General features: G+C 39.5%; 1 protein-coding gene across 4 annotated transcripts in view; it reads right to left on the reverse strand.

Moving 5' to 3' along the window:
- LOC127509137 (SH3 and multiple ankyrin repeat domains protein 1-like) overlaps positions 1-24,624 on the reverse strand; it is a 90,195-nt gene that overhangs the window by 276 nt on the left and 65,295 nt on the right. For all 4 annotated transcript variants that reach the window (XM_051887637.1, XM_051887640.1, XM_051887638.1 and 1 more), the window contains 7 exons: positions 23,490-23,603; positions 23,026-23,101; positions 5,589-5,671; positions 3,891-4,015; positions 3,605-3,740; positions 3,434-3,514; positions 140-2,630 (listed from right to left, as the gene is read on the reverse strand). In XM_051887637.1, coding sequence (XP_051743597.1) covers positions 2,590-2,630; positions 3,434-3,514; positions 3,605-3,740; positions 3,891-4,015; positions 5,589-5,671; positions 23,026-23,101; positions 23,490-23,603 — 656 coding nt within the window. In that variant the 3' untranslated portion in view covers positions 140-2,589. The remainder of the gene's footprint in view (positions 1-139; positions 2,631-3,433; positions 3,515-3,604; positions 3,741-3,890; positions 4,016-5,588; positions 5,672-23,025; positions 23,102-23,489; positions 23,604-24,624) is intronic.

The following is a 24,624-nucleotide window of genomic DNA, read 5'->3' on the forward strand; positions in this document are numbered from 1 at the left end:
CTTCAACTAATAAGTAGCAAGAGGTTGAACAAATCTTTCAATTTTATTTAAACTCCTTTCCAGGATACCCACAAAATGCACTCCCATTCCTGTACACATGCAACTTTATCAAAATAAGAGAAACTGAAGTGCCTCTTACCTCTGTCCACTGTGTATGGAATGCCAGGACAGAAAAAAGATCAGGGAGGTTACAAGACAGATTAGTTAGGGCTTCAATCATTAAAAAACAACCTGTGCGACAAAAGTGTGAAGGAAAGGTTCAAAAAGCCACAAGTGAGTTTGTAGGGAGTGTATGTGTGTGTGTGTAAGTGTTTCTGTGTGCATATAAAGCTGAGGGATTCCGGGGGAATTAGAGGAGGGGTCGATCTGCTTGCCTGTAAAGACTAATCATCTACCCTTTTGTCTTCGTAGAGATGTTTTCATTTAACTGCCTTTTTTATAAGGTAACTGTGCAGCGAGACATTAATGCCAGCGCAATCTCGGTTATCTTTAGAGCATGGCAGCCAGTGAGGTGGGACACTGCACCAGGTGGAAAGGTGAGAGCATCTAAAAAGGTAAGGGCTCTTCACTCACATTAAATTGCTGCATCTGATTAGGCACATGGTATGAGATAACATTATACCTGCACATATTAAACACCTGAGACACCTTCAGTACACTGAGAAGATATATCAGTAACACATCAAAACCACACTGATCAGGTTATCATAATGAGTATTAACTTGAACAGTGATAAATGTAACAGCAGACGTGCATTACTATTATATGCCCTACATTAGTCTCCAGACTTCTGACATTAACGTCTGGATCTAAATAGCACACCAACCACACTTTGATTTTCATGTGACACCACAATAATAAACTGGTGTGCAACAAAGTGGTAATTCGTTCAAATATTGGCACAGCAGTAAATGGAACTGCGGAAAACATTGTCTGAAAACATAAGATGAATATTAGAGATGCACAGATATGGAACTTTTGGTAGATAACAATTACTGATAATTACATATATTTTGAACTTAATAACTGATTTATTGGCCAATATAAGATATACAAATGTAGAGCTTTTAACCACTGGAAATAAAGAAATTATACATACCCATGGCCAACGTTTTTTAATAAAAGCTAAATGGGAAAATATAACTTTCATTAATAGAATTAAGAAGAATAAAGAAACAAGATGCCTGCGTGCATGGATAAAAAAAAAATCTCGCAGGCTTTGAGTAAACATTTTATTTTATTGCAGTTTATTAATAGGTAGTCCACCTATAAATACTGTGGCATCCTATGATCATTTGCCTATAATTTATTCACTTACACTACCATTCAAAAGTTTGGGGTCAGTAATATTTTTTAAATGTTTTTGAGAAAAGTCTCTCATGCTCACCAAGTTAGCAAAGCTGAATTTTCAGCATCATTACTCCAGTCTTCAGTGTCACATGATCCTTCAGAAATCATTCTAATATGCTGATTTGGTGCCTAAGAAACATTTCTTATTATTATCAATGTTGAAAACAGTTATGCTGCTTAATATTTTTGTGGAAACTGGCACATTTTTTCCAGAATTCTTTGATGAATTGAAAATGTGAACAGCATTTATTTGAAATATAAAGTCTGATGCATTTTGAAAACTTTTGTTGAATAACACATCCTTGCTGAATAAAGGTATTGATTTCTTTGAAAAAAATCTTACTGACACCAAACTTTTGAACAGTTTTGCATATATATTGGGCTATTTTACTTATTGGACAGATATCAATGACAGCCGATATATTGTCCATCTCTACTAAATATATAGCTGTGTACTAAATACATATCCCGTTTACATGCTACTAAGTGCCTAGAACAAAATATCTTGTAAAGATACCACAAACTAGGCAAAATGGCAACATCAGTTCTTGATTAGAAGTGTTTGTTGTAAACACTACTATGTTTCCTGATGGACTGATTAAAACCTGTACATCCAGATTTCCAGAAACTGCATAGAAGCCAGCCATTTTGATTGAGGGCTTTAATCAGTACTCACTATTACTGAATTGCATTACCCTCACACTAACCCTGAGTACTGAATGATGGAGACTGGGCTGAGGAGAGCGTTGAGCACCTTACAGTAGACACAGTGCCACAAGCGGGCTGTGAGCTCTGAGAATATTGCTGGGGCTGAAGAGAAGGGAGAAGGGTAAAACATGCCTCAATGGACTACAAAGGTAAGGCAGGGTGATTTAGGTTTTGAAAGTTGATAGGGGAAGGTGTATATAATACATCGATTTAAAGGTGGACCGTTGAAATGATTAGTCTGATTCCACTTATGTTATAGAAGCCCGATTGAACTAAATGACTGTAAGTGATGGTGACACTTTGGGCCAGCACATACTGCACCTCTCTAGCAATGCCCATCGCCTGCTGTGTTACAACAGCAACACGAGCAGTGCTCAGGAACGTTTTTCTCTGACAGCCAGAGGTGTATGACCTTAAAGGAGGTGTTTTAGGTTTAGGGTTAAAGCTAACAGGGGTTGCAGGTGGAGGATTAAGGGATAAGGTGGAAGGCAGGGGGGATATAAAGGTTGGGAGGGGACAGTTTTTGGGGGGTTACCTGTAGTGGGGGTGCTGGTAGTGACAGTGTGGAACTTCTGAAAGAACAGTGAAAGAACATTCTTAATGCTGTCTCTCTCTCTTTCTTTTCCTCTCTATCTCTATGCCATCCTGTTCATACACTTCCCTCCATCATCCTTTAAGTGTATCACTGTGATATTTTACTTTTCGATTCACTCTCTCTTCTTCCATCCCTGCCCCTTCTGACCATTCAAACTATTCCATTTGGCTCTTTCATCCTCTCTTGAATATCTCTCTTCACTGTCCTATCTCTCTCTAAGCCTTCTGGTTCTGTCCTCTAGTGCAGTGATTCCCAACCGAGAGTACGCAAACCCCAGGGGTTACATAAGCAGGGAGTGCTTAAAAAGATTTAGCTTTTCTAATTGCACCTTAAAAATATTTGGGCTGTTAATACATTACAATTATTGTCATGATTTTGTTTTGTACTTTTCTATTCATCAAAGAATCTTGAAAAAAATGTATCACGGTTTCTACAACATTACTAATCAGCACAACTGTTTCCAACATTGATAATAATAATAATAATAAATGTTTCTTGAGCAGCAAATCATCATATTAGAATGATTTCTGAAGGATCATGTGACACTGAATACAGACTACACAAAAACAGCTAACAGAGATAGATTTCTGTGTCACTTGATTGACTGATAATGTTAAATGATATCCAGTATAATATGAGTTGAAATTAAGCCATTTGTGGTTTGTGTTGATGAAGGGATACTTCAGAGGGGGCTGTAGGGGTCAAAAAAGGTTGGGAAACACTGCTCTAGCTTTTTTTTAATCCCTTCATTTTTCTATCTTCGTATTTCACGCGCCTTACCCATCTCTTCCAATTCTGATGTCATGGATTTGGAGCGTAGAGCGATAGCCGGTGTGCTCAGTCTTTTACTCTGCTGTGGGACTGTGTGGAGACAGAAAGAGAGAGTCATGATCATCATCACCATCATAATGCTTCACTGTTGTCTTTGCTGTGTGAATTTCTATCTCTTACTTTTCTTTCTGACCCCTTCCTCCATATCAGGATTCCGGGTAACCATGACAACCTTGACCATGAGACTGTTGCCACCTTGCCTGATCATATTGACCACCTGCCTGTGTCCCACCTTAACCACATTCTGACCATTCACCTAGAGAAGAGAAAGAAACAATATACAGAGAGATGCAGAGAGAGAGAGAGAGAGAGAGCTTGAGTAATGAGGACAATTCTAGAGAGACTTCAAGTAATGATACAGAGGGAGGAACAGAATACAAGTTCCATGATGCAGTTCTGCGGACACCTCGATAAGGAAGTCTCCCATTCGCAGACCAGCTCTCCAAGCCACGCCTCCCTCGTCGACAGACTCAAGGTACTGCAGTGCTGGAAAGGCTGGGGTGGGAGTGAACTCTTCTATAGGGGTCTGAGCTACAAAGAGAGGACATTTATATAATCAGTCTAGCGTGCATATCCAGAATGTTTTATTGAGGTTTACAATACATGGACAATTATGAGAAAGGAAAACGATAAACAATGATGAAAGATGATTTGTGTGTGTGTGTGTGTGTGTGTGTGTGTGTGTGTGAGAGAGTGTTATTGTATACATGGTTTATGAGGACACAAATGTGTATAATAACATGGGTATTACAACGTAAACATAGGTTTACGAGGACAGTTCATGTGTCCTCATAAACCAAATGGCTTAAAAAAAAACAAAAAACATACTAAACGGTGTTTTTTTTTTTTTTCAATTAAAAAAATGCAGACAGTTTTCTGTGATGGGCAGGTTTAGGGGTAGGGGTATTGTAGGGGGATAGAATACAGTTTATACTGTATAAAAACCATAACGTCTATGGAGAGTCCCCGTAAACCACATACACAAGTATGTGTGTGTGTGTGTGTGTAAGCGAGAAAGAGAAAGAACAAGAGTGCATGTGCCCTCCTATGCAGTATGTGAATTATTCAATGATTTTCAAGGGGGTCAACTTATTAAAATAATTTTTGTCAGTAATTTTTGAGGCACAGTCAGTTGTGGTTAATGTCACGCAACCTAACTGTGTTTTGCCACCCCAACCCATCAACTTTAGTAATATTAAAGATATTTTAAATGAAAACAAAAGGTTTTTTTAGTGATACATTGTGATGACCCTGTTAATGAGTGAATATTTAGGGCACAATGACAAAATTGTGATCTAATTTTGTGGCTAATAAAATGCTGAAACATATTTAGGTTTTTATAAATAATTTATATATTTTTAAATCCCCCAAACTGATTTTGACTTTCTCTGGAGGGTTCAAGCTTTAAAGGCAGGGACACACCAACCCGACGTCAAAGAACTAGTGGCAACGAAAGCCGACGATGTTGTCGCCTCACGTCGGCTGCGTCGGGGAAAAAATGTGTGCTTGAACACACTGAAAGAACTTCAGCCGACTGTCAACTAGCATGCACGTTCTGCGCCTGCAAATAAAGGAGATAACTGTCTATTTAAGCAGATATGTCTATATTCGTCATTCAAAAAGGGAAAGCGAAACTAAGACTGCATGTATACAAACCATAAACAAAGCAGCGCTTGCTTACCGTTTTGAATATCAATCATGCTGATCAAGTTCTTTATTCCACTCCGCTCATGTTATTATGAAGATATTTGTGCATTCGAGTGCTCAGGTAAGATGACGTAAAATTAGAACAACCTTCTGTCTGTACCGTCATGACTTATTTGCTTGCTTTCATAATTTTTGCTTATGTTCTCGTGAACTGACTCATTTGCTATACTGAACAGCCAATCAGAGTTCTCTCTCCGATGGCCCGACGCCGATTCAACATGTCGAATCGGCCGAAAAAAAACAGACGAGAACCAACTTCAGCCGACGGTGTGGAACACACTGAGAAAACTTAGTCGGCCGACGCACAAAAACTGCCCGACAGCCGACCATCGGCTTGGTGTGTTCCGGGCTTAAGGAACCCCACAAAACCTAAACTAAATTGGCACCCCACTCTTACCCTTGGCTCCTCTCAGGACAAAGCCAAAACCCTCATTGTCTTTTTTCTGCAGGAGGACTGTCTTCTCCTTGATTATGTAGTCACTAAAAGAAAGCAAGTAAGAAAAGAAAGAAAGAAAGAAAGAAAGAGAGCAAGTAAGAAAAGAAAGAAAGAAAGCAAGAAAGAAAGTATAGAAAGATTGCGGTAGAAGAGGCAGATAAAAGAGAAGAAAAGAGATGGTAAATATCTCCACTGCGTCAGGAAAACACTTAATTCCTGAACAAGCCATGAAGGAGGTGGTTGGGGGAGGGTCAGAGGCCAGAGAAAAGCGGAGTACAGTGTATGAACGCATACATTACAGGACAGCTTGTACTGACTCTTTAAATGAGAAGTGCCACTTTTTTCAATGCTAATGTGCTTTTCAACAGTGGGGACACAGATGTCACATATCAGTGGAAAAATACATACTTAGAAATATGTGTTATCTATATAGGCATATAATATAATATACACTACTATTCAAAAGTTTAGTAAGATTTTAGTCAGTAAGATATTTTTGGAAGAAAAATTCTTTTATTCAGAGAGGATGCATGTAATTTTGCTAAAGTTACATTTACTTTTACAGTTTCGCAAAAGATTGTTCTTTCCAACTTTCTATTACTCAAAGAATCCTGAAAAAAAATGTATCACGGTTTCCATAAAAATATTAAGCAGCAACTGTCTTCAACATTGAAAACACTAAGAAATGATTCTTGGACATCAAATCAGCATATTATAACGCTATCAGAAGGATCATGTGACACTGAAGACTGGAGTAATGATGCTGAAAATTCAGCTTTGCCATCACAGGAATAAATTACATTTTAAAATATATATACACACTTTACACTTGCTAAGGTTTAGGAGTAGGTTCAGGGTTAGTACCTAGTTAGCGTCATTACTACTATAAGTACATAGTATGTTCATGCGAAACAGGACTGTAAAATATAGTGCTACTGATAGTTCTCTCACTGGTTTCCATTCACAGCAGAGCCCCTCTGACTGACTCCACAGCTTTGTTTACAATACTCTGGCATCCGTGCTCTTGCGTCAACAAGTGCACTGCAGTTCAGAACACAATATCCCCATCCTTTAGCTCTGTGTTCAGGAGACTTAACCAACAGTATCCTCTCATTGCCCGAGGACCAGAGGAGAGGGACTAGGGGGACAGACCAAGTCGATGCAAAACACAACGGCAGGTCAGACCGCACATGGCGATTCTCCTTCTCTAAACAGCGTTACAAGAACAATTTGGCGGGAAACCGGTCACCGAGGCTTGATTTGAAGGCTGTCTGAAGTTCATCCATTGCACAAACCTTCACAACATCGTGCCAATCTTGAATGTAGCTCAAACACCACACAGCAGTGGATGGGGCAGAACAAGTCCACCCACTGCAATAACACAATCTTGCTGTTGTGTAGTTGGGAAAAAGACTGCAGATCTTCTATGTGATGTTTGTGTGTGCAATGGGCACTGCAAGTGAGATGTTGGCGGTTGCCTAAGCAACGGCCAGAACTAGATATAGGAACTAGCCAGACTAATATGTAGACATGCACAGTGAGTGATACAGTACACACTTGGCAGCCATATTGAACAGAATTAGTCATGCCAATGTTCACCTCGAAGGGATCTCAGCAACACGCCCAAACATAATGTTTTCAAAAGCAAACCAGAGTATGCTGGGCCAAGTACATAACTGGTCACAGCAAAACACTGGTTGTTTTGTCTGAGATCACGTCTATATTTAGGCAAAGGACCGATTGCTCTGAATAGTAAAAGGTTTAGCAATGTAACTCAATGCATCTTTGTCAGTTTGCAGAGGAAGTAAATGTTTGACAGAATCCACAGAATTATAAATCATATATAAATTTTTGTGGTAGATTTTTGTATATTATATATATATATGGTATTTGGTAGTGGGGCCAGTGATGACAGGGCATTTAAAAATCTAAACAAAAAACATTAAAAAACGTGTTTATGCTTCTTAATGAGTGAATTAAGATTCTGAGTGTTTCAGAATGATTCACGAGCAGTTGAAATTATTCACATTTCCTTCAGTCATTATATATCTTACTGTCATTCAGTCACTGGTCTGATATATCTGTGAATGTGTGAAGTCAGTAGTCAGTTATGCTGCTGATACTAGGATGGTATAGGTTTCAGTGAGTTAGATGAGTCAGTTACTGTGTTAGTGAGTCAGTGTGGTTGTTTGTCCAACAGTGTCTCTGCCAGTCCATGAGTCATATGGCCAGTGATTTCATGAATCATGTGCTGCAGCTCTGATAAATGGCATCAGAAATGCTGCCTTCATGCTATACAGCTCCAAACTCGCTGCAGGTGTGCATCATGTATATCATCACGTACAGGCACATATATTAGTAAGTGCACTGAACATGTGAGCGTATTTAACGCACTCTCCTAGAATGCCCTTGGCTGCCCTGGGTTAAAAATAATGGAAGTTCGAGCCTGAATTGTGGTGTGGGATTTCAGGTATGCTGCTTTTGAATTGTAATTCTTAATACTTTAATTCTTTCATTTAAATTTCTACATTAACAGTGCAAGAAATTCCTGCATACATTTATTTGCTGTAAAACAAAGATGAGATTTAGCAAATTAATCCACACAGATGAACAAATCAAATTAATTATGTTACGTTAAATTACTACAGTATGATGAGTTTGGTGTAAAACACTGAGCCCAAAAACTCTGGTTTTATTTACACAGTAAAGGAAGTGTCTTTTTCATGTGTTTTTTTCCCACAAACTTCTGTTAAAACTGCTCAGTTTACAATATGGCTGGTAATAAAAAAAGACACTGGCCCTAGCCTCTACACTGCCTAAACGGGTGGCTGAAAACTCATCTTCTGGTCTGTAAAAGTTTGCCACAAAACTGTTCTAGTATAAAGGCAGGGCTAAAAGTGCAAAATTGAATGCTGTGTGTTTAGCAATTTTATGTGTATACATATACCTGTGTAAGCTCAGCAAAAAAAAAAAAAAAATTGGAAAGAAAGAAAGAAACATCCTCTCACATTCAACTTTTTACCAGCAAATGTCTAAATGTGTAAATGTTTGTATGAAAATAAAAAGATTTAACAGCTGAGACAAACTGAACAAGTTTCACAGACATCTGACGAACAGAAATGGGAGTCCATTAACAAAGGGAAAGGGGAGGGGGGGTTAACATCAAAGGTACCAGTCAATATCAGCAGCTTCTTTAAGTACTTCAGTGAATCTCATCCTCATAGACTGCAGCAGATTTGCCAGTTCTTGCTGTGAGATATTACTCCGCTCTTCCACCAACTCGAACATGTCTGAGGGACACATTGTTACACATGGTTTGGGACCGCAAGGACGATCAGCTGTCCTTCCTGTCTCCCTGTAGCAATTAGGCATCTTACATTACAGACATTGCAGTTTATTGCTCTGGCCACATCTGCAGTCCTCATGCCTCCTGCAGCAGGTCTATGGCAAGATCATGCAGATGATCAGGGACTTTTCTCCTGGTGTTTTACAGAGACAGTAAAAACCTTAATTGTCTCCTGCCTGTAAACTGTTAGTGTCTTAAAGGGTTAGTTCACCCAAAAATGAAATTTCTGTCATTAATTACTCACCCTCATGTCGTTCCACACCCGTAAGACCTTCGTTCATCTTCGGAACACAAATTAAGATATTTTTGATAAAATCCGATGGCTCAGTGAGGCCTCCATTGACAGCAGATAATTAACACTTTCAGTGTCCAGAAAGCTACTAAAGACATATTTAAAACAGTTTATGTGACTACAGTGGTTCAACCTTAATGTTATGAAGCGACGAGAATACTTTTTGTGCGCCAAAAAAACAAAATAATGACTTTTCAACAATATCTAGTGGTGGGCGATTTCAAAACACTGCTTCGAATCTTTTGTTTCGAATCAGCGGTTCGGATCGCGTGTCAAACTGCCAAACTGCTGAAATCACATGACTTTGCCGCACTGAACCTTTTGAAATCAGCCATCACTAGATATTGTTGAAAAGTCTTTTTTTTCCTTTTTTTTTTTTTGGTGCACAAAAAATATTCTCGTCACTTTATAATTTTAAGGTTGAACCAATGTAGTCACATGAACTGTTTTAGTAACTTTCTGGGCATTGAAAGTGTTAATGATCTTGCTGGCAACAGAGGCCTAACTGAGCCATCGGGATTTATCAAAAGTATCTTAATTTGTGTTCTGAAGATGAACGAAGGTCTTACGGGTGTGGAACGACATGAGGGTGAAGTAAATAATGACATTATTTTCATTTTTGGGTGAACTAACCCTTTGAGGACTGTTTCACAGGTGCATGTGGAATAATTGTTCATGGTTCTTTGAACAAGCATGAAAAACATTGTTTAAACCCTTTCTAATAAATATCTGTAAAGCTTATACGGATTTTACAAAATTATCTTTAAAAAATACATTATCCTGAAGGGAAGTTTATATACAGGTGTATAGCAAAAATACAAGTTTATTGCAAATTATGAATATGATACTTTTTGTGGTAAATTGTTAGTCTTGTAAAAAACGGCCATAATGTAAAATATAGTGTAGGGACTATGTAGAAAAAACTAATTACTGTAAATTACTGTACTATAATAGAATTACTGTAGTAACAAGTAAAAGTGTCACTTTGCCACCTGATTATCTGTGTTGCATGTTTGTTTTCAATACAAGTCTGTGTGAATGCTTGTGTGTCCAGTGCAAGTCAGGTGCTGCTGAGATAGTTTCAACTGTACCATACTGTACCCACATGCTGATAGTCACACTGTACACAGGCTCAGCCCTCAACCCACTCCATCTGTTCATTTCCCTCTCTCTTTCTCTCTTTCTCCTCTCTCTCTCCTTGAATGCTTCTGAACTCATTCTAAAAGCCAAATGTAAAAGCTTTCAGTGAACCTCTTAAAGAACACGAACCCGGGGCCGGGGGGGTCGCTCATATCTCCCTGTGAACTCTTTCAGTAACTCCTCTGTGTGTCACCTCCTACCCTGCTTTCTATCTCAGTCCTCTCTTCTCTCCAACAGTCCGTCCGCACTCCTCCTCACATATCTTCCATCGCGCCTGCACAGAGGGATGCCAACGGTGGCCATTCTCCATATCACCCACTCATCCCTGCCCAGATCGAAAACAAGCCAGGAATGAATTGATGTGCAGAAAGTGATGGTCTCGCTTCAAGTTGGCACACCCTTTTTAAAGTTACAGACATCTCACAACCCGCTGAACCTCTCTTTCACACACATCTCGCCATTCTCTCTCCTCTAAAGGCATTAAGTTTGACCTATGAAGTGATACAGACACAGTTTATACAGCAGCGGCATCCGTAACTGCTGAACATATGGTGAAGCCTACACAATCTCAATGTATTGTACAACTATTAAGACGTCTTCATGGTGACAAAACAACACTTGCAAACCACATTGCAGGCATCCACATGATGAAGAAAGGTTCTCTTTGTTGAACTTTGAGAGTTTTAACCCAAGACAGGTCTAATAAAAGCCAACACATGATAACTTCACTGCACATCTCACAAAAAAACCCAAACGGACACTGTACAAGATCAGCACCACATCAAACTGAACACACTCCACAATGAAACGCAGCAGGGGTTACGAGAAACCAGTGCAAACGTCCCCTCGTGAACAATCATTCTTAATTCCTCGAATGTACACATGCAAATCACACACACACACGATAGAAACCCCAACAGCATCAATCCCTTCCAGTGAAGCTGGAACTCCTCTAAATCAGCAGCTAATAGAGCCCAGCACATTCGCTCTCCATCCCACACACACACGCGCACTCGCGTGCACAGAAACACACACCGGTTTAGCATTCTGTCCATCAGAGCAACGGTGTATCTAGCTGGAGGCAGACATTGTATTCTGCGGCCGTTAACAGAGAGACAGAAGCTGCGATTCACACACACACGCATGCATGCAGCAGTGGAGACGCGTTACGCTGGCTAATGCGCGAGCGAGCGCTCGCTCTTCCGCACATAGACACACGCACACGTCCGAACGTGCGCACACACGCGCGCATTGCAACACATCCCTGCCTGTCGATCCACTCCATCACTCCGGCTCGTTCCGTGCACACATGCGGCGCTCTCTCTAGCCCACCTCCCTCCCTCCCAGCCGTGAGAAAAACATGAAAACAGCCAGTACCTGTAAATGAACCAGACGCTGCGATTCATAGGGCCTAGAGACGGCCAGGACGACGAGAGGGAGAGGGAGAGAGAGAGATCCTCCTCTCCGCATCCTCCCATCGCCATTTCCCCCCCCTCCTCCTCCTCCTCCACCTCCTCCTCCTACTGCTGCTCCTCTTCCAGCCAGAGAACAGCGAGCGAGAGCCGCGCGAGGGGAGGAGAGGAGGAGAGAGAGACGGAGAGAGTGAGAACGAGGGCCTAGCTCTCCCAACCCTTTCATACTTAAGACGGAGAGAGAGAGAGAGCGAGAAAGAGAGAGAGCGATGGTTCACTGTGACTGCGACAGAGGAGGAGGGAGAGTGAGCGAGGCAAGGAGAAAGAGAGGGAGGGAGGGCGAGAGAGAGGGACAGAGAGAGAGAATGTGTGCTTGGAAGACATGGTTTAGCATGAAAGAGGACAGAAATGATGTAATTTGATGAAGGGACAGAGAGAGGGAGAGAGAAAGAGGGGCTCGAGGTGACTGAGTTTGTTTGCTGATTAGCTAATGCATGCATTGAATGTAAAGGATGCTAAGGGGCCGTTCACACAAGACACATTTTTGCATTTTAATAAAGCTTGGAATCAAACGCAGGTGCCTCGAGATGCGTTTTTACAGTAAATTAAATCATCATTGCACCTCAAAAACGAAACAACATTCAGGGCATGAGATGCTGAAAAAAAGACGCACGCAAGTCTTTCTGATGTAGAAAAAAAAAAACGGTACATGCCTAATGCGTGCATGCACACACCTGCTGCAGTATAGGAGGGTCAAACCTTTAGGAAGGTGCAATTGAAATGCCAAGCACCAGTTTCACCAGGGCAAGACACCAGTCACACACACACATCTGTCTCTCTTTCACTCCTTCTCATGTACACATCTGCCTTTTCCTCTCTTCTTCAGCACCCGTGTGAGTTGAACAGAGCGACGTTTCTATCACTGCCTCCACTAGTCACTGTTTTCCCATTCATAAAACTGGCAGCAGCGTTTGAGAGGTAGGGAGACAGGAAACGAGCGAGAGAGAGATAGAGCACTCTCTAGTGCTCTTGTCGGGTAGCCGTAGAGCACTACAGCTCTGAACCACCATCCGCTTATTACATCATCAATATCACAAGCTTCTGAATGAACATTTGTTTTTTATTTCTACACACATTGGGGAATTTTTCAAAGCCGTTGCCTGTGGTCACACCTGATTCACAATCTTCGGATTTATTGTACACTGACTGACATGTAATACAGCAGTCGGTTTTCTAGTTGAATATACAGTATTTTAAATGTATTTCTGTAATGGCAAAGCTAAATTTTTCAGTAGTCATTCATTATTCCAGTCTTCAGTGTCACATGATCCATCAGAAATCATTCTAATATGATGATTTAATGCTCAAGAAACATTTCTGATTACTATTAATGTTAAAACACTAATATTTTTGGAAATAGTGGCTTATTTGAATCTTTTGTAACATACATGTTTAGTAACATTATAAACAGGGATGCACATGGAGATGTTGCTTGGTACTCACACTTTACGCGACACACTTATCCTAAAAACTGTCCTCGTCACTTTCCTCCTGACTGCTCTCCTCACTATCTTCTTTTCTCTCGAACATGGTAGATGATGAGAATGAATTATTATATATATATATTTTTTTTTTTTTTTTTTTTTACTAACATTAATGACACAGACAACAGCAAAGGCTGCTGTCACTTTAAGAAAGAAAGCACGGAGCGAATAACTGACACACATCCGGTTTCTTTCTCAACTGTTCACTTATGACATAACAGAGAGAATACTTGCCGAGACAGATATTTTGACATAATTTTGTGTGTATGTGTCTGTTCAAGCGCAAGTAAACGCGAAAGAGGAAATTAATTCGGGTTTCGAGCGCTGTCTGACTGTCTCTCTCTCTCTCTCTCTCTCTCTCTGTGTGTGCGCGCGCGCGTTTCGGGGGTGTGAGGCTGTGCGCACAGATAACAGCTCGCGAGTCCCGATTTTCGCCTCTTCTTTCGCTTATAAAATCGTTTGAATGTGTTAACTGGCGAGCGAAAACACGTCCAAATTATAAACTTTTACTCTATGATGGTTAAATTTAGCAGTTAATCCGCAAATCACATGCGTGCCGAACCGTTGGACCTTATCCGTTCGGATCACGGATTAACTGCGATCCGTTGCACACCTAATAATTAAAGAACACACTTATCATCATGATTGATATCTTACCAGAGAAAAATCCTACTCCAGTAAGTAAACGTGTCCCTGTAAACCGGTCCTCAAAATTGTTGGTACTCAAAAGCGCTTTCCTCCACGTTTTCTAGTGCGCATCGTTTATTTTTACCGCGCATGCGCACCTGCGTACCAGTTATGCGCACCCCTGAGCATAAATGTAACATTATAAAGAAATCTTTTGCTGTCACTTTTGATCAATTTAATGCATCCTTGCTGAATTAAAGTATGAATTTCTTCTTTTAAAAAAATCTTACTGACCCTAAACTTTTTAATGGTAGTGTATATTGTTACACCGTGTCTACACCGGATGTGAGCGGCGCGATGCGTCAAAAGACAATAGAACCCATTATAATCAGTGATACTGTCTACACTGGATGCGGCATGGAGCGGCATGGAGCGACACAATGCGACACAACAAATTCCCGACAGTAAACGGATTCCCCGTTCTATTTGTGACGTAGTCCAGGTGCTTTGCAACGGTCGGTTTGTCACGTTCAGTGTAGACAGCTTTTAGCTGTTGAGGCGCGACAAAAATCGTGTCTGGCGTAGACACGGTGATACAGTATATGCTTTATATGCAGTGTCTTCATTATGTTTGTCAAAAATATCAACTGTAAGTATGCTTTGTACTAGTAATTATCTTGTCTCTTGTTTTGAAAACAACTCTTAAAAAAAAATTCTATTTACATTACATTTACGTTTCAAAGACATGAAGATCATATGCCTAGGCAAAACAATAACAATACAAAAATACTTTTATTTATAAACTTATTATTTTCTAATTGACTAAATGCCACAAAACTCAAAACTACTGCAATAAACATCTGAGTAATAGGACTGAAGTTATGTAATATAAAAGCATTAATAACAGGAGGTATAATAAAACCTTCAAGAATGAAAGGGATTGTCTAATTAAGACATTAACCTTTAAATGTATAAAAGAACAAAAAGTATTTTGTGCAGACATAAGCATGACTGATTTATAATTAATAATTGAATAAAATAATTCACATAATTACATAAAATTAATTAACAGTCAAAAAGTCATTGGCGTGTTAATGAGCTCAATGTTTGTAATGGTCCGAGAGTCTCTACATGTTAATCAGACTAATAAGAAGACCATGGGACAGCGACATTAGCCACGCATGCTACCACTGAGTAATCACTGTCACACAAGCAATAAGAGTAAGAGAGATTAATATTAATCTCACTGGCCACTGGACAGAGCCTAGTGGATCTGTTTACTTACACAACCTACTGTTAGTGAGGATATCTGTAAAGGAAAGGCCATGAGAACGATCTCAAACTCTTCTTACTGACTCTTAAAGTGTATGTGGGTATTGCTTTTGTTTGTGGTGTATTTTTCATCTTCTTCTGAACCTGTTGCTCTGTTCCTGTCTCTGCACCGTGACAGATGTATACACTTCCACACCCATCTGCTTCCTCTTTTGCCTTCTGTCCATCTGACCTTTGTTCCTTCCTCTTCCTCTGCTTGTCCTCCCACACCTATCACACTCTGTCCCTCTCTGCCCTTTCTTTTCCCCCCGTCTTCTCTTATTATCATAGTTCTACACTGACACCACCCCTTATTTCTGCAATGACCTTGAGTGGATGCTAAAAACCCTTAAAATCATGTTCTCTTTTCTTAAAGGGATAGTTCACCCCAAAAATGACAATTGTCATAGTGTTGTCTTCAATGGAACACAATGTAAGATGTCCAAGCTGCTCTTTTTCCATACAATGATAGTAAATGGTTATCAAGCCAGATTTTCAGGGAATCATGACTCTGAATTTAAATCATGACTGCTTTTCACACAAATACAAAGTTCTGTCATGAAACTCTAGATGACGCAGGCTGATAGGTCCTTAACTCAACCTGCTTCCTATCACATCATTCTCTACAAGGTCAGCATTTGCTGTAGCAGTTGCAGTACGCTTTCAGAAACCCTCCATCTTCCCCAGCTCCACCTGTATAGATCTGCTACAGGTAATACATTAATATTGTACAGCAGCAGCATATCTTACTTGCTCACAGCAGTGTTTCGTGTATGTATTGGCAGTAGCAATGCAGTTGGTTATGATTTACTGGATAAAGATTAAGAATAACAATTCTTAAAAATATTTTTTACTCGCAATTTCTACCCGATCAAATATTTTAGAGCTTGGCATAATTACAAAAATGTATATTCATTATAAAGATGCCCATGGGGATAAAGGATTTTGTTAAATTTATGTGACTTTTCCAAGTCTAGAAATCACACTTTTAAAATTAGGCTACTTCATATATCCAGGGTTTTCAAGACTGTGAGAATCCTGGTTCTTCCAAGGACACAAACAATTGTTTAGGGGGTAAATTTAAAATCAGAGGTATCTTGATTTTTAGTTGTTAGCTGATTTTAATGCTTATTTTGTCTTATTTGAAATCATTTCAAGTCATCTTAGGCCTCCTTAGCAGGAGCGTAGCCAACGGACGGGCCTGATGGGCATAGGCCCATCCACTATGATGAATAGGCACCCCCAGTTATTGTACAAATATAATATTTATTAAAGTATTGTTGTTTCAATTATTTTAATATCATTACAAACATTATTATAACATCTCAAATCCTGAAATAACAGGTTGGACAAGTTGGAGCCATTCTAGGTGCTGTTGTGTGTCAATGTTGTATGATTTAAAGGGTTAGTTCAGCCAAAAATGAAATTTCTGTCATTTATTACTCACCCTCATGTCGTTCCAAAACCCGTAAGACCTTCATTCATCTTCGGAACACAAATTAAGATATTTTTGATGAAATTTGAGATGTTTCAGATCCACCAAGAGAAAGCAACGTAATTACCACATTCAAGGTCCAGAAAAGTAGTAAAGACATCGTTAAAATAGTCCACGTGACTGCAGTGGTTCAACCTTAATGTTATGAAGTGACGAGAATACTTTTTGTGCACAAAAACAAAACAACAAATAAAGTTATTTTTGTTTTGTTTTTGCGCACAGAAAGTATTCTCGTCACTTCATAACATTAAGGTTGAACCACTGTAGTCACATGAACTGTTTTAAATATGTCTTTAGTAGCTTTCTGGGCCTTGTAAAGTGCAATGACGTTGATGCCTATGTGTGGTTCAGATACCTCTCAGATTTCATCAAAAATATCTTAATTTGTGTTCCGAAGATGAACGAATGCTTTCCCCCCATGGAGTTACAAACATGTTTGTGATGAATACATGGAAGTTTTTCTATGCGTGTTCTACTGCGGTTTATTTTCAAAAAAAAAAAAAAAAAAAGAAAAATTATTGTAATTACCAGAATACTGAGTCAGTTAGTTTGCTTTTGGCAACAAGGAATATGTAGGAAAGTGAAGGACCCTACGTGAAAGTGCTCGCTCACTTTTGCCTGGCCAAAAATAAAATTCTGCCTATGCCACTGCCCCCTTAGAGGTTAGCTGATGTCCTCTAGTGGGCCTCGGCCCCTGATAGAGAACCACTGCCCTACACTGAAAATAAAGTAAAATCTAAATTAACTGGTTTTATCCAAGTCAAAAACAATATTTGATATCACTGAATCAACCAAAACACCTTAATTTATACCAACAAAACTATTTTTGGACCACTTTTTACAGTGATAGAGTCCCCATTCACTTCCAAATGTATATATAAGAGAACAGCTAAGACATTTGGCTAAAGTTCTCATAGGGTTTTGAAACAACATGATGGTGAATAAATGATGACAGAATTATCATTTTAAGGTGAACTATCCCTTTAAAAACAAACGCACAATGTACCCACCGGACAACGCAAACACAAGTATGTAGAGAGAGACCCCTCCCCCTACCCTTGTCACCTCCCCCCTCCTTTAACAATGTCTGTAAACAAAGCGGAACCTATGAATGCAGGAGGAGAGGGAGCGAGGGAATCGAAAAAGAGGGAAACACAGCCGCGCATCTCCGTCCCTCAGGAGGAAAACGGTCAGGGATGAGAGAACTGGGAAGAGAGAGACATGAACAAGAAGAGAAAGAGTGAGCTAAAGAGGAGAGAAAGCAAGAACTCACATCATCTCTGTCAAAGCCTCTTTCGTTGGATGTCGATGTTGGTCCTCTTTGCCCTCCCCCTCCGTCTCCCTCTGCCTCCTTCGCTCTCTACGGCATTGCTGGATCCAAAATCTACTGCCTTATTCTTCCTCTTTCTACAACTCTCACACTCTTTCTATCCTCCAGCATGGTACATGGTACTACACCACACCGCTGTTCATTCAGAGCATGTGTGTGATGAAGTGAGAGAGAGAGAGAGAGAGAGAGAGAGAGAGAGAGAGAGAGAGAGAGAGAGAGAGAGAGAGAGAGAGAGGGGAGGGGAGAAAGAGCGAGAGTGAGTGAAAGAGAGGGAGAAGCAGCAGGAAGAGATGGGGTAAGGAAGTGTGGATAGTGGCAGAAGGCGTATGTGTGCCTGTACAGTACAGTATGTATTTGTACACGTGTTCTCATATCTGTATCGATGCCAGAAAACTTGCTGGCACATTTTCACTGCAAGACCGCGCAGGACTCATTTGGTGAACTTTTACCTGAAATTATACTGTACGTCCTTGACCCTATTTCACAGATCACTGTCCTAAAAAGAGATCACGTGCATTGGAAAGGGAAAAAGAGAGTGCTGCAGGGTGCTCAGGGACAAGGGTGCTGGAATTGTGACACAATTGAGTGTGCACGGACCGAAGGAAGACAAGGAGCAGAGAAGGATGATGCAGAGAGAGGAGGTTGCCATTAAAAATGACTCGTCGAGGGAAGGACAATGATGGAGGTGGCGAGGCAATGCCAGTAAGGACTTAGTGATCTGGGGGGTCCTGGAAAAGTGGGTCTGAGATGAAAACAGAAGAACTGAGAGGTTGGAGGAAGAAGAGAGACATTTTGAATAAGGAAAGAGCAAATTTTACAGCATTTATTAATCTAGGTTCATATTAATTTACCAATATAAAATGTGTTCATTGTTAGTTGATGTTCATTGATAATACATTAACTAATATTAAACTATTAACCTTAAAATGTATTAAATGTACAAGTAGACATTTTGCAGAATATGTAGAAACATTAATCTAGATTAATAAATGCTGTAAAAGTAATTGTGTGTGTGTGTGTGTGCACATATATACATGCAGTCAAACCAAAAATTATTCAGACATTTTGATATTTTTGATATATTTTTACTAGTGGGTGCAGGACACTATAGTTCATTTATGTAAGCGAGGAAAACAAAATAAAGTAAACTGTGACATATTATACCCAAAAATTCTTCATATAGTGGACTACCAGTAAAATTGATAAAAATTTAGACATAATATCTGACATAAATTGTTTTCTGACACAGTTTAACTCTGAGATCTTGTCATATTTTATTACCATTTTTTTATATATATAGTGAATAAACTGTAATAATGAATGAAATGTTCAAGGTGCCTGAATAAATTTTGGTTTGACTATATGTGTGTATATTATATATATATATATATATATATATATATATATATACACACACACACGAAAATAGGTCCTCTTGCATGCTAAACAAAAAAATTGCACATATTACACACATACACATATTACATTTATTTAAAGACTTACTCAGGTGCCAAAAAGTTTTTTTTTTTTTTTTTTTTACTTTGGTCATGTCAATAGTTGCAAGATGCTTCTGCATCCATTCATTCATCCATGCATCAATCTATTTATCCCTTTCTTTCTCTTTCTCTCTCTCTCTCTCTCTTCCTCTTTAGTGCCCTTCATAGTCTGACCTCCAGATGGAGTCACCACAGGGGTGGGAGGGTGATGGAGAGAAAATGAAAGAGTGCAGGGGGTGAGTAAAATGGGAGGAATTAAAAGAGAGAGAGGGAGCGCAAGGGAGAGTGAGAGCGGGATAAGGGGGTGAGGAAGCCAAAAATAGAGGGGTGAAAAAATAATTAGAAACTGAAAACACAGTAAAGAGTATTAATGTGTGTGATAGTGTGTTTCTACATGTGCGCGAATGGGAGCGAGTGAGTGTGACCTGCGAGATTCAGAGTATAAATAATGAATGTGATTTATAATGTGTATATGTAAATAATTTGCTGTGTTTGTATTGTGTTGTAGTGCAGGCTGCTGGGATGAGGTGAGTGTGAGCTCTCTCCGTGGCTAGGACAGAAAGACATCACATGAAGCAGCTTTGTTTACTGTGAGGCGCTAATGAAAAGAGCTCAGCAGTGTTAATTTACCAGCACACGACTCACAGACAGCTAGACAGACTGAGATTACAATATGGCCACCAAAAACAGATATTACAGTCTTGTGCAAAAGTTTCATTAGACTGTCACTTAAATTCAAAAGGGGCTGGGACAATATTTTTAGACCCATCCCGCTCCCCCAGGCTACAACATAGAGGACTTCAGTGACTCCCCTCGTTTTCCCAAGCCCCTGATGATGGCCCTGAGTAGATGACACATTTTATGTGAACCATCCTAAAAAAGTAGATTACTGATGACTTGGGGGCTATTCACACAGAACCTGTTTTTGTGTTTAAAAACGCAAGAAGCAGGGAAGTGGAATGAAAAACTTTTAAAAGTTGAACCTCTTTTAACTTGCGCTGCATCGTTAAACACTGCAAAAGACGCAAGATGTGAGGGCAATGGTCAAACTTCATTTAGCACACATTTACATAGACACTCATTTTCCAGGTCAAAATATCTAAAAATTCTTTAGATATATTTAGAATTCTTAAGTGCCAAAAAAGACTTAATTAAAACAGCCTCTAAAGGGTATGGAAGCTTATTTCTGCCACAGAATAAAACAATTTAAGATAATTGTGACTTTTTTAATCTCACAATTCTGACTTTTTCTGACGTTATAAAGTCAGAATTCCAAGATATAAACTCGCAATTTTGAGAAAAGTCAGAATTAGCAAGTTTAAATCTCGCATTTCTGACTTTTCTCAAAATTGCGAGTTTATATCTCGCAATTCTGACTTTATAACGCAAATGCGACTTTATATGACACAATTCTGACTTTATAACCTGCAATTGCTTGTTTATATCACGCAATTCTGACTTTATAACTCACAATTATGAGTTTATATGGCGCAATTGTGAATATAAGTTGCAATTGTGACTTTATATCACACAATTCTGACTTTATAACGTGCAATTGCTTGTTTATATCTCACAATTCTGACTTTATAACGTGCAATTGCGACTATATCACGCAATTCTGACTTTATAACTCGCAATTACGAGTTTATATGGCGCAATTCTGACTATAACTCGCAATTGCGACTTTATATCTCACAATTCTGCAAAAAAAGTCAGAATTGTGAGAGGTAAACTTGCAATTGCAAGAAAAAGTCAGAACTGCAAGAGGTAAACTTGCAATTGCAAGAATACATTGCAGAATTGTGAGATAAAAAGTCACAATTACCTTTTTTTTTTTATTCAGTGGCGGAAACAAGCTTCTATAAAAGGAACATGGGGGTGGAAAAAATATGAGATTGGAGAAAAAAGATATATTTCAATGCTTTTGCGTTTGCTCACAAAACTTCTCCTGCATTCTTTGCGAGCGAACGCAAAAGCATTGAAATATATTTTTTATGTATTTTCCCTCCCATCTCACATTTTTTTCCATCAACTTGTCCCTTTAGGGGCGCCGTAAATTAAAGACTTATTAAAAACGATAAAACTCATAATAAAAAAAAAATTGTAGTGGATCTTAAAAGGATAGTGACATAAAAGAACATAAATCTTATTTTATGGAACATATGAGATATTTTTTAGAAATGCCTCCATGTTTTTTCGAATGGTCACCAAAACTGTTTGGTTACCAACATTCTTCAATCTCAGCAGAAGAAAGAACTTTTGCCCAAATAACTACCTTATTTAGTTTGTAACAAAATAAGGTAGTGTGACCATACCGTACATCTGGACATGTGCATCCCGCTGGGATTTCTAAATTGCTTAAAATGTCTAGGATTTGGCTTTGTTTTGATATTGACATGCTCTCTACAGCCCTCATACATTCTATGGACGTGTAGATATCAAATTCTCATACGCCACAATTGTTCGATTATGTACAATGCCTGCACACAATTGGTCAAACCACTTTCCAATTATTACCCTCAGCAAGAGTAACGCCGGATTCATATATCACACACACTCACACACACTCGTCTCGTATTACCAGCCTTCATACTAGGAGCATGAGCTGTGCTATGCCACACTTTAACCACTTCAATGACTACGGCACAAAAACTAGATGTAAAGTAGTTACATTTTTTTCACAGAATCTCTGAACAATCTGTAACCTGTAATTCAGATTTATCTTAGAATTACAATCAATGCATGTATCGCTTTATTCAAAATGTATTACAGAAATTATGCTGTACATAAACCATTGAAGTGACACATATCACATTCTTCAATGTCAAGCTCAGCTATTTAATCCTGAAATTAATTTAACAGACTTGCGCCTGATTTCCAAAACCAGCTTCACAGGCCACAAACATTGCGATGCATGAATCACACGCTGGCATCACCATCTCCATGCCTGTCAGTCTATCACTCACACTCACAGCAGTGCGAGAAAAGGCGCCAAGGCCTCCTCAGGTGAGTTGATGCCAACGGCAGCAGTTCAGAAGAAGAATTGACAGAAAACTCTCCACGTGCATGAACAAAACTCAATCAAACCCATGAGAGGTGAGCAAATGATCAAGAATGCACATCTCTTTCGATTTTTCACAGTTGTGAGAAAAGAATCTGTATGTTGAAAAGAACAGCATATGTTGCAGTTCGGACGTTTCTTAACTACCTTAAACAGCAAGATTTCTTTTAATCTCTAATTTTTGTATTTTATACTGTATTTTATGCTTTAGTGAGTATTTTTTGCTGGTCCACTAGCTAAACCAGCATAAACCACCTCTAAACTGGTCTTCTTACCAGGAAGTCCTTCATTACAATCAACACATCAGCAATCCACCAACATAAAAAGTGTAAAAATGTTCTTACCTGGGCGCGTCAAAGCTGTCGTAGGATCCAACGGTGTAATGTCGGAAGAGTCGCTTGGCTCTCTCACTGCGGCTCTCTGAATGACGCAAACACAATCGCATCCACATCATCACGGGTTTATGAGTATGAGGGTGTAACTACAGCATGACAAGAAAATATATGTCTGACTTGAAGTTTCCCGCTCTGACAGAGCACGGTGGCCCAAACCACGGCGAATTTAGCCAGCGTGAAATGGCACAATCGGTCTCTCTCACACTCCAGTAGTGCTGTAAACTATTAATAGTCATCATAGCTGCTCTCCCTCACCGAGTCTGATATCACAACTTCACAGAGAAGCTGTGGCAGTCCGACTGTCCTACAACTACATCTGGGACTATCAAAATGACAGCTCAGAGTGTAGCACGGATGTCTTTGATACTTATAATGTGTGTGTAATGTGTGTGCGTGTGAGAAAGGAGTCTCACCTGAACGAGTCTCTAGGCTGCGGAGAGCCACCTCCTCCACGCAGTCAGAGGGGAACCAGCCCGTGCGCCCTCGAACCGTCCCCTCCCAGTAGCCTCCTTCACCCACACTCAGCACTGAGAGAATCAAGAGAGAAATAACAGTGTGTGTGTGTGTGTGAGCAGTAAACATATGAACACTGTATAGCCACAAATACACATTCAAACACATGCAACTACAATCTTTCATAATAAAGTTACACGATTATTGTGGGTAAAAAGGGTTTATCTAAAATGCTGTGGCAGAAATCACTCAATTACAACCCGAATTCCGTAAATATTGGGACGTTTTTTAAATTTGAATAAAATGAAATCTAAAAGATTTTCAAATCACATGAGCCAATATTTTATTCACAACAGAACATAGATAACATAACAAACGTTTAAACTGAGAAATTTTACAATTTTATGCACAAAATGAGCTCATTTCAAATTTGATGCCTGCTACAGGTCTCAAAATAGTTGGGACGGGGGCATGTTTACCATAGTGTAGCATCTCCTCTTCTTTTCAAAACAGTTTGAAGACGTCCGGGCATTGAGTTTATGAGTTTCTGGAGTTTTGGTGTTGGAATTTGGTCCCGTTCTTGCCTGATATGGGTTTCCAGCTGCTGAAGAGTTCATAGTCGTCTTTGACGCATTTTTCATTTAATGATGCACCAAATGTTCTCGATAGGTGAAAGATCTGGACTGCAAACAGGCCAATTCAGCACCCGGACTCTTCTACGACAAAGCCATGCTGTTGTTATAGCTGTAGTATGTGTTTTTGCATTGTCCTGCTGAAATACACAAGGCCTTCCCTGAAAAAAAACATCGTCTAGAGGGGACCATATGTTGCTCTAAAACCTTTATATACCTTTCAGCATTCATAGTGCCTTCCAAAACATGCAAGCTGCCCATACCGTATGCACTTATGCACCCCCATACCATCAGAGATGCTGGCTTTTGAACTGAACGCTGATAACACGCTGGAAGGTCTCCCTCCTCTTTAGCCCAGAGGACACGGCGTCCGTGATTTCCAACAAGAATGTCAAATTTGGACTCGTCTGACCATTGAACACTTTTCCAATTTGAAACAGCCCATTTTAAATGAGCCTTGGCC

Source organism: Ctenopharyngodon idella, chromosome 3 (assembly GCF_019924925.1).
Source record: "Ctenopharyngodon idella isolate HZGC_01 chromosome 3, HZGC01, whole genome shotgun sequence".
NCBI lineage: Eukaryota > Metazoa > Chordata > Actinopteri > Cypriniformes > Xenocyprididae > Ctenopharyngodon > Ctenopharyngodon idella.